This window comes from Nestor notabilis, unplaced genomic scaffold, assembly GCF_000696875.1.
Source record: "Nestor notabilis isolate BGI_N333 unplaced genomic scaffold, ASM69687v1 scaffold3218, whole genome shotgun sequence".
NCBI classification, from domain to species: Eukaryota; Metazoa; Chordata; class Aves; order Psittaciformes; family Psittacidae; genus Nestor; species Nestor notabilis.
The window spans coordinates 21641-31763 of NW_009938598.1; the positions used below are offsets into that span (position 1 = coordinate 21641).

The following is a 10123-nucleotide window of genomic DNA, read 5'->3' on the forward strand; positions in this document are numbered from 1 at the left end:
CCCTACACTAAACAAGGCTTGTCTCTGGGCAGGATAAATGCTGCTTGTTTAGTAACATATTTTAAAAGGGCATTTTCTGTCTAGAATTTGCATGTTCTTTTCTCCTTTTTTCTAAATTTTGAGGCAAAATAGAAGAAAATACGGTGTCCCCAATTTGCTGTTGACCTCACAAACGGGCCTGAGCTGAATTGTGTAGCTATTTTCTTGTTTCATTTTAATCACTCATTTATTTAGCAGCTGTATCAGCAGACAACAGCGGTAATCTAAATTGTTCTGAGAATAAAACATAGTTCATTAGCAGCATTACAGCAAATTTCTCATCTAAACACTGTACTTCAGCAAGGTAAACAAACACTCATAGCACATAATCTAGCACTATAAAAGCCCCAAACCAACCAACCAACCAAAAAACTCCACAAAACAGTGGAAAAAAAGCTTTATCACCTTACTGCATTAATAATCTTACTTTGCGGAATGACCTGATTGGTCAGTAGAAGCGTTTTCATTCTTCAGATAAACTCCACTTTCTTTTGAGATGAGGCGAACACTGCCCCCACTGCTGCTAGCTTTGGTAAGTGAAGCTGCTGCAACATCCTCCTTGGTCACATACCTAAAGGAATTAATAATTCTGTCAACATACACAAAGGGAACAATCTCCCTCAAAGAATATTCACTCTTGGCTGCAGCAAGATTGGTGTATTCTCTTAAAACATTCCTTATTTCCCAGATGAGGAATTAATAAAGCTTGGGAAAGCATACATCACCTTAACACTTCCATATTAAATAAGATACTTTCCTGGGTTCAGCTACAGCAGTCATTTTTTCTCCTTCTTAGTAGCTGGTGCAGTGCTGTGTTTTTGACTTTCAGTCTGGGAGCAACGCTGATAACACCGATGTTTTTAGTTGTTGCTAAGTAATGTTTACTCTGACCAAGGACTTTCTCAGTCTCATGCTCTGCCAGGGACGAGGGGAAGCCAGGAGGAAGCAGAGACAGGACACCTGACCCAAACTGGCCAAAGGGCTATTCCATACCACAGCACGTCATGCCCAGTATATAAACTGGGGGGAGTTACCCGGAAGGCCCAGATCGCTGCTCGGGTCGGGCTGGGTATCGGTCGGTGGGTGGTGAGCAATTGTATCCTCTCCCCTTGTTATTCCTCTTATCATTACTATTGGTAGCAGTAGTGGTTTGTATTATACCTTAGTTACTGGACTGCTCTTATCTCAACCCGTGGGAGTTAGTTACATTCCTCTGATTCTCCTCTGCATCCCTCCAGGAGCAGGGGGAGGAAGGAAGAGAGGGGGGAGTGAGTGAGCGGCTGCGTGGTTCCAAGTTGCCGGCTGGGCTTGAACCACGACAGATACATTTTTCTAAAACCAGATTCAGCTCTAACTGGCAAACAGATAAGTTGTTTTGATATATAACAATTAAAAAATAAAAGCAATTTGAGTGTGACGAGCAGGTCAAAGGTGATCCTGCCCCTCTGCTCTCGTGAGACCCCACTTGGAGTACTGTGTGCAGTTCCGGTGTCCTCAACTTAAGAAGGACATGCAGCTGTTGGAGCAAGTCCAGAGGAGAGCACATCCAGAGGAGAATGATAAGGGGGCTGGAGCACCTCCCGTATGAAGACAGGCTGAGAAAGTTGGGGCTGTTCAGCCTGGAGAAGAGCAGGCTGCGTGGAGAGCCCGGAGCAGCTTTCCAGTATCTGAAAGGGGCCTGCACGGATGCCAGAGAGGGACTCTTCATCAGGGACTGTAGTGAGAGGACAAGGGGAAATGGGTTTAAACTTAAACAGGGGAACTTTAGGTTAGATACAAGGAAGAAGTTCTTCACAGTGAGGGTGGTGAGGCACTGGAACAGGTTGCCCAAGGAAGTTGCGGATGCCCCATCCCTGGCAGTGTTCAAGGCCAGGTTGGAGAGAGCCTTGGGTGACATGGTCTAGTGTGAAGTGTCCCTGCCTCTAGACAATCTTAAGATCCTTTTAACCCAAACTGTTCTATGATTCTATGATACTGCCTGTCAGTGAAACCTGGAAGCCGTTTGTTGCAGTTAGGTAAAATCCAAAAAGCTTTCCAAGCTTTGGAGGACTCCTTGCTCCATTTGTCATGTCTGAACTCACTTTATTTTAATGGGAAAACATAGAGAACACCACTGTCGTTATGTAAAACTTGTAAAATTGCTTCACTCTGATCATTCTTCCAAAATCCACTATTCAGACAACTTCTCAAAAGTACACCTCTCTGTACTATAAACATACCAAACCCTATATACTACCTTAGCAGGCCACTGTAGGTTATGGCAGGCTTTCTAACATGGTTCACTATTAGATATTTCCTACATTTTATGGAAGGGCACAGTCAGGCAACAGATTAGGAGACACTTACTACCGGCTGCATCTCTTTTTATTACTGGAATTACAATCTCTTATTTATTGAATTCTTACCTACAGCCAAAATAGAGTCACCCTGGAGAATTTAATAGTAGGAACTGAGAGGAATAAAAGGGTTTTAGATAGTTTGCAGAGGCACCGTGGTGAATTAACCTGTACACATGATTTGTTCTGTGGAAAGCAGTAACAACACTGAGGCTGCGAATGTCTGCCAGGGAAGACAGCATATCAGAAAAAGGAAAGAAAGTGAAAAAAAAAAAAAAACAAAAAAACAAACAAACAAAAAACCCACGTAAATTTTGATTTTAACAAGTATTAAACACTAGCCCTTTTCGGTGACACCCAGCAAGGAAAACAATAGTTTTGAAAAATGTCATTCCCAGAGAATAAAACTGCTTAAAGAAAAACTGAGTATCAGAAAGGGTTGGAGTAAGCTGTGAATTACGAATAAAACAATGTATCATTGATGGCAACTAATGATTTATTTCTGCTTCCAGATGAGGAAAACAAGAAGATTCTTTGACCTTACTTTTCCCTTGAGTCCCTGAGGTCAGGGTTTTTCCTCAAAAATCTCTGGCAAGTTCCAGATGCTTAAACATGCAGTGCAGCAAAGCCAGAACAGCCACTGAATGCAGCACAGTTCTGGACAGGGAAGCATCCCACTTCTATTCCAACAGATTTACTGACATGCTCTGTTTCCTACGTGCACTTGTCACTGTGCAACGAGCAATCATCAAGCGACCAATTTAGTCTCAGCATCATTCCACTGAAAGTTACATTAAAAACATCAAACTTCCTGGAGCAGTTAGAAAGAGGAAGAAGAATTAAGAACCACATACCTTTTTGTGCTGCTGACCACCGACTGCTTTTTAGATAACTCCTCTGCAGCATGAATAGGACTACAAAATATCTGACTGCTTTTTCTGACAATCCTCTGTTTCATTGCTGTTAGATGTCCCCATTCTTTCACAAACCTCAGGATCTAGTAGAGAATGCTATTGTCAGCAGCATGACAGACATTACACAGAGCTATTTAATTACAGTGAAAGACTGCTATGAATTAATACATTCAAAATTAGATGAAAACAGCTGGTATGACTGGAGATGGTCCCTCCAAGTCCTTTTTCATACAAGCTGCAACTCCCTCACCCTCACCTGCTGAAGACCTGTGACAGCTTTGTCATTAACTAGAAGAACTGTTTTGCTGTGTGTGTTGATCCAAGAAGGTAGAAAGTAAGGCCTGAAACAGCCTTTACTAACTGAAGATATAGCCACAGGAGAAGGGTTTCTGGAGAAAGTCTCAGGTAAAATTTCTTGTGTAAGCAAGACTGTGCTGATGGGAAAAACAGACATGCAAAGGAGTTTTCTTCTTACAGGAACCATCCTCCTGCTGTAGCCAATCTCTCAGAAAAGGAAAGTTTGCTTCCATTACTTAAACAGCATTTGTAATTGGGTTTATGAACAACCCAATCCCAACAAACATGGGATTCTTAACTTGTCGTTTCAGTCTAGCAAATAGCTTTGAAATGCTTCAGCAACATTGGTGTTACACACTTATTAGGTGCTTCGCAGAAATGTTGGTTGAATCAGTCAGGTTTCTGTCTCACAAATAAGTTCCAACCTTCTGGTGAACTTGCCAAAAATAATCAGTTTTGGTCCTGTATGACAGAATCTGATTTTCCAAATTACATTTCTCTTTAAATGGAAAAAACAGTAAAGAAAACTCTGTTAATCAGATAATACTGCACATCCACGTACTTACTTGATGGAGTACTTGGGTTTACAGTGTTTATGTTCTCAAACACTATTATAAATGTGATCTTTATTACTGCATTAACTCAAGCTTCATGTCTCAGTGGAGCTGTGACCTACAATGCTTTGAAAATTGTTAGAAGACTAAAGGAAAATGTGAGAGTGGAGGCCTGCTCGTAACTGCAGCTCTGATACAATCTAGCACATTCTTATTCATAATATGCCCCATTTAAGTCATAACCTTTAAAAAGCTATTTTGTTGACTTACGAATGTTAGTTACTAATCCTGTAAATGAGAAATTAAATTATCCCTGGTTGATTCCATCTACTGAAATGTTAACAGGAGGCATGATAATTTGCCAAAGTAACAGACTGCATAATTAATATTCACATCAACATTTATAAGATCTGCTTGCATTGATGAAACTGTGCCTAATTCCAAGGCCCGAAAGTGTTCTGCATTTATTTAAAAGAATTAAGTCAATGCCCTCCATATTAAATATTATATTGCTGTGCCAGTAGAATTTGTTCTTACCAATGAACGATTTTGTTTATGCTGGAAAGACTCTGGTAAATCCTCCCAATTATCCAGCTGTATGTCCAACGGAATGAAATTGTGATTCAGGGGTTCACCATCCTAGACAAGCAAACAGTTTTGTTTACAGATGCATTGTAGCACAATCTAGAAAAAAAAGTATCCTCCTTTCCTACCAAATTTAGTTCCTCAAGGTCAAGATTTTTCAAGAACCAAATGATAACCTGCAGATGTATGACAACAGCATAGATGCAAAAAAGATGATTCACATTAATGTATGTAAATGTAAACAGGGTGAAAATTTTAACTTTGAATAAGTCTGATTTTTTTTTTCTTTGAAAATAGATCAGACACACAAACTGCCTTACATTAAGAAACTGAAATTATAATGCTTTTGATTGAATTTGTGAGGAAAATGAATGACTGTAGACTGGAGAATGTCACTTTATTACAGCTTAAAACAGAATCCTAGGTAAAGCATTCCTTATCTTTTTTTGTCTTAAATGTCTGAACAAGTTCTCCTCCACTTACTTAATTTTCAAGAGAAAAGTTTTCCCATTGAGTACACATGACCCAGGAACTTACTGATGATTCACAAACATTTGAGAGAAGTGTCTCGTCATTCAGCAGAAAGATTTTGTGCCATATCTGGCATAATGAAGCTTAATCCAAGCCAAAAAGCAACTAAGACAGTTTCCCAAGTACCAACTAAAATGCATGCTCATTTTTAAATAAAATGTGTGAAAATAGGAAGCAGCATAAAGTTTATGAAACATTTTCAGGTACAAGAGGACGCTCTTTTTGACTTTTTCCCAGCTACAGCACTTAGTCTAATAAAAATGTATTATCTCAAAGACTTGCCCTCAGCTATTTGTGATGCTTTGCAGTTGCACCTCAACACCCTGGCTCATTCAGTGGCTTTGAAGAAATCTTCTCAGTGATCTTTTCTATCCCTCAAAAGAAGGAATTGGAAAGTCCTGACTCCCCCTTGAAAAATTACCTGGAAAACTGCCAACAGCTAGTTTCTATACTCCCATTACCATTGCAGATTAATGATGATGTGTTTTATTCAGGAAGTTACTGACTTATACACAGCATCAATGTCAAGCTTTCTGAAAATGTGGCGACAGTATTTTATTTACTTATTGAGTCAGTCAGGATTCACTGTCATTCTTATTTTAAATGTTTTTCTATTAAAAATATTTGGTGATAAGACGCTATGATAAAAAAAGGAATCACAGAACCATTAGGGTTGGAAGAGACCTCTGGAGATCATCTAGTCCAACCCCCCGCCAAGGCAGGACCTAGAGCACGTTACACAGGAACGTGTCCAGGTGGGTTTTGAATGTCTCCAGAGGGAGAAGACTCCACAACTTTCCTGGGCAGCCTCTTCCAGTGCTCAACATAAAGAAGTTCTTCCTCATGTTGAAGTGAAACTTCTTGTGTTTTAGTTTATGGCCATTGCTCCTCATCCTGTCGCTGGGCACCACTGAAAAGAGCGTGGTACCATCCTCTCGGCACCTGCCTTTGAGGTATTTATATACATTCGTGAGATCCCCTCTCAGTCTTCTCTAGTCTTTAGAATCTTAAACAACTATTACTTGCAGCAGATGAGCTAAGCATACATCTAACACATTAGCTCCATTTTGTAAGCTAAGTGTTAGAAGTTATATATCTAGAGAATTATTACCTAGTTCCACTGAGAAAAAGAACCTACCTAATTTTCCTACATTTCCACTAATAATACAAAAATACTGGTCTTTATAAGAAGTATTTATATAAAAAGTATATACTCATTTCATAGGACAACCTTTTACTTTGTAATTTTAAAATTGTAACAAACATGCATATCTCAGGTTTACCTTTGTATAGAGGTGAATTCTATCAGTATTCTTGCTTGCACAAAACATAAGCCCGTCATATATTTGAAATGTGTCAGATTTATCTACCTCTCCTATAAGAGAAAAAATGTTGGCATTAAAAAGACTTTTTTCTCATTCAGTCTACTCAGAAATTACAAATGTGTACATGTATTTAATTCCAGAACAGCATAATGAGTTACACAGCTCAAGCAGCAAGCTGTTAAGATATTTGTGTATTTTATTTTCCTGTTTCTCATGAATTACCTATCATCTGTTTTGCCAGTGGCTGTCCTGAACACAAGTAAACGCCATCGTAAGTTTCAATAAAACTATACAGGTTCACAGCTGCTAGTCTGACATAGTTCTTAAGTCAGCCAAAAACTCTGTATTGCTTCAGGACTTGTATGGAAAGGCTGGGTTTATCCATCATCAAAATTCAATAAACAGTCCAGGCTAAAACAAGAAAGTCATGTGCTAGTGCATGTACGTCTATCAAATGTGTAGGCTTTTATTTTAGTTATTTTTCATGCCAGAGGCATTTAATTCAGTTTTGCAACAGGATATAATCACTCTTTCATAGGAGTCCCACTTTACCGTCTCTGTTCTTTTTTTCGCTTTCTTCATTTTCAATTTCAATAGTTTCATGTTCGCTGATTTCAACAGGCTGCTGGGTCACCATTTCCCCCAAATCTTCTCTTCTATCTTCAGCACTGCACTCTGCTCTCTCCTCATTTCTTCTGGAGTCCTCTGGCACTTCTTCTTCAGATTGGCTCATTGGAGCTTCACAATTTCTCTCAACTGTAGACAATGAACCATACAAACAGGTACCTAATCAGCACACATGTGGAGACAGGACTATGTAATTGAAATACAAAGAAATTGCATTTTAATCTCTAATATTATTATGGTGCAACCACTTAGAAAACTAGAGCTAACTTTAATATGAGGAGTATAATCAGATGGAACAAAGTTTTCCATCTGTGTAATTTCATGCACCCAGTTTAATTTGTCAAAATATATGCAGTTCTATAATAACATAATGCAGTTAGCAATTCTATATTATATACAGTTATTGTAGGCCATAAACACATGAAGTAGTTTTCCAGGCATTGACCTATACTTGTGAAATTCAGAAGCCGTCCTTACTTGAACAAGCACAGAAACTTAAATAAAATTAAAAAAGAGAAAGAAAAAAACCCCTTACTCCTTCCTTTGCAACTAAAATGGCAAATATGGGGAGAGATTTATGAAAATGTTTCGTAAGTTTCCAGCTAGAAGAAGTAAAAGAAATCTACTTTGACCTGCTGGAGCAAGAAATGCCATATTTTCCAGGTAACGTCTCTCACAACAAATACACAGTACCCAAGTTAATAGAAGTCCAATACCACATTGTTTAGTTCTGAGAGGTAGAGAAAAAGTTTGCAATTTGATTGGATTTAAAATAACCATAAACATCAAGGAAAAGGAGAGCTGTATTTACTGCATCCTTCCTCACAGAATTTATATCCTGTTAACATTTATCTGAATTTTCCGTTTGTTTCAAATTAGACTTCAAAGATCCTTGGGAAAAGCAAAATCAAGAAGGACCACTTAATGGGTATCTGCTCACATAAAGACAGTATTCTTCATATTCTGTTTGGATTTGTGTGTATGTTCAAAAATACTGTATTTTCTGAAACTAATCACAACTGAAACAAAAAATGCATATTTTTCTCTGCAGCACACGTTACTTACCATTATTGCTTTGAGGAGAATTGCACATTTCACAGTAAGTGAGCAATTCATTATTACTGTAAGTGCAAACTCTACAGTGCCAAACTTTACTTAAAGCTGTGCTTTTGCTTGAAGTATTGAAGCCACAAGGAAGGACTTCATTGTTTTTTTCTGAAAACAAAAAGGGCTTTTTTCCAGTCAAAGGTTTTTTCTTTTTCTTACAGGAGTTGACTGGAGTAGATCCACTTATTCTTCTTGTTCTTTTAGCTTCAGGTTCACAGGTACTTTCATGACAAAATGTATTCACGTCACTTATTATTGTGGAATCCAGGTTTTCATCGCTCTGCACTGCATCCTCTTCTTTTGCACCTTCAGAAGGTTCTGAATCATTATGGAGTGATTCACTACCACGAAATATTTTGCGTTTCTTCTCAGTGGACGATTTTGGGGAAAAGAAAGAACGTATGTCATGCTGTCTTTCCTTTTCAAACTAGGAAAGGGGAAAGAAATATGTAAACCCCACTTAAAATTATCACATCAAAAGCTGTTAAAATTACGATTTTCCTCCATTAGTATTACCCTCTAATACAAAAGCTATTTTTACTCTGGAGATGGAAACAAAAGATATTTTCCTTAAGAACAAACAGCTAGCAGAAATTGCAATTGAGCATTCTGTTTTGTAAAAGGTATTTTCAATATTCTCACGAAACTTCTGAAACAGCACTGTAAGAAAACAAATACAAAGACCTGGTATGCTACATGCTATATATTTTGATTATGCTCATTACAAGGAAAGCCTTATAAACATTATTTTTAAAATAATACCAAACTAAATTCAGTACAGTTATTAAAGATGTAGTTTAAACAGGTATTACTTATCTGACTCTGAGTGTGAGTCAGTCACCCAAGCATAACGTAAGAACCCACTGGAAGCCTGTAGATGACATTTGTACCCAGCAGAGCACTTTTCCTGACTTCATCCAACTTTTAAAATGGAATTTATATTACTTTTCCTACTTATTTAGTGCTTCTCCATTAGTAAAGTCTGCAGTGTGCAGAAAGCTTATGCAACCAACAGTTCTATTTTTTTAAAATGGAATAAAACAGAAAAATGTAAGTTTTGAGTCTCACATGTGTAAATAGAAGTTCATTTTTGGGATCTTCTAGACTTTGATTTGGGGTCCAGGTCTCAGCAAAACTCAAGAAATCCCATTTCTCTTTATCACTTTCTTCAGCCTGCATTTTCTCTTTCTTGCCATTCAAGGTGCTGCCTGTAACTCTGGCCTGCAGAAAGATGACTTGCGTAAAGTTTCCCACTTTTCTTCACTTTTCCAACTTGTGAATTCCCATAAAGGAATTCACATGTTGGAACAAATTTATTTACCTATATTCACTCAATTTTCTTCCCTTGCAAACTCAATTCATCATTTGCAAAGTAAGAAACTGTGATTAAACAGTCATTAAAACTATTCCCGTTCCAGTGTCCATTTCTGCAAAAAAACCGAGTAGTGCATTTAGCACACTGCGACTTGCAAAGCTGTATATAAAAATGTCTGTATTTATTTAAGTTTAAAGAGTATACATTGGGTACGTCTCTTTACAGCCTTAACACCTTTTGCTTGGCATGCAAAGACAAAGGCAGAATTAACTGAAAAAAGCAGTTTAGTGACAGAACTTGTAAGCTAAATTGTTGGTGTATTACTGAGATCCATCTGTACCATGTTTAAGGAGACTTTTAATGTACCAGACTGATGGGAGATTTTTTCAGAGGTACCTACAGCAATTAGAACACAGAATTTCAATCCCCAACTGAACATCACACACAGTTTATAGTACCCAGATTCTTCAAGCTGTGATTACTTTTCAGCAGG

The 10123-nt window shown here is 38.0% G+C and overlaps 1 protein-coding gene across 1 annotated transcript in view; it reads right to left on the reverse strand.

The window, feature by feature from the left end:
* ZRANB3 (zinc finger, RAN-binding domain containing 3) overlaps nucleotides 1-10123 on the reverse strand; it is a 42990-nt gene that overhangs the window by 2848 nt on the left and 30019 nt on the right. The window contains exons 11-17 of the mRNA XM_010019406.1: nucleotides 9384-9536; nucleotides 8274-8742; nucleotides 7134-7337; nucleotides 6540-6631; nucleotides 4678-4779; nucleotides 3230-3372; nucleotides 467-610 (exon numbers count right to left, since the gene is read on the reverse strand). Coding sequence (XP_010017708.1) covers nucleotides 467-610; nucleotides 3230-3372; nucleotides 4678-4779; nucleotides 6540-6631; nucleotides 7134-7337; nucleotides 8274-8742; nucleotides 9384-9536 — 1307 coding nt within the window. The remainder of the gene's footprint in view (nucleotides 1-466; nucleotides 611-3229; nucleotides 3373-4677; nucleotides 4780-6539; nucleotides 6632-7133; nucleotides 7338-8273; nucleotides 8743-9383; nucleotides 9537-10123) is intronic.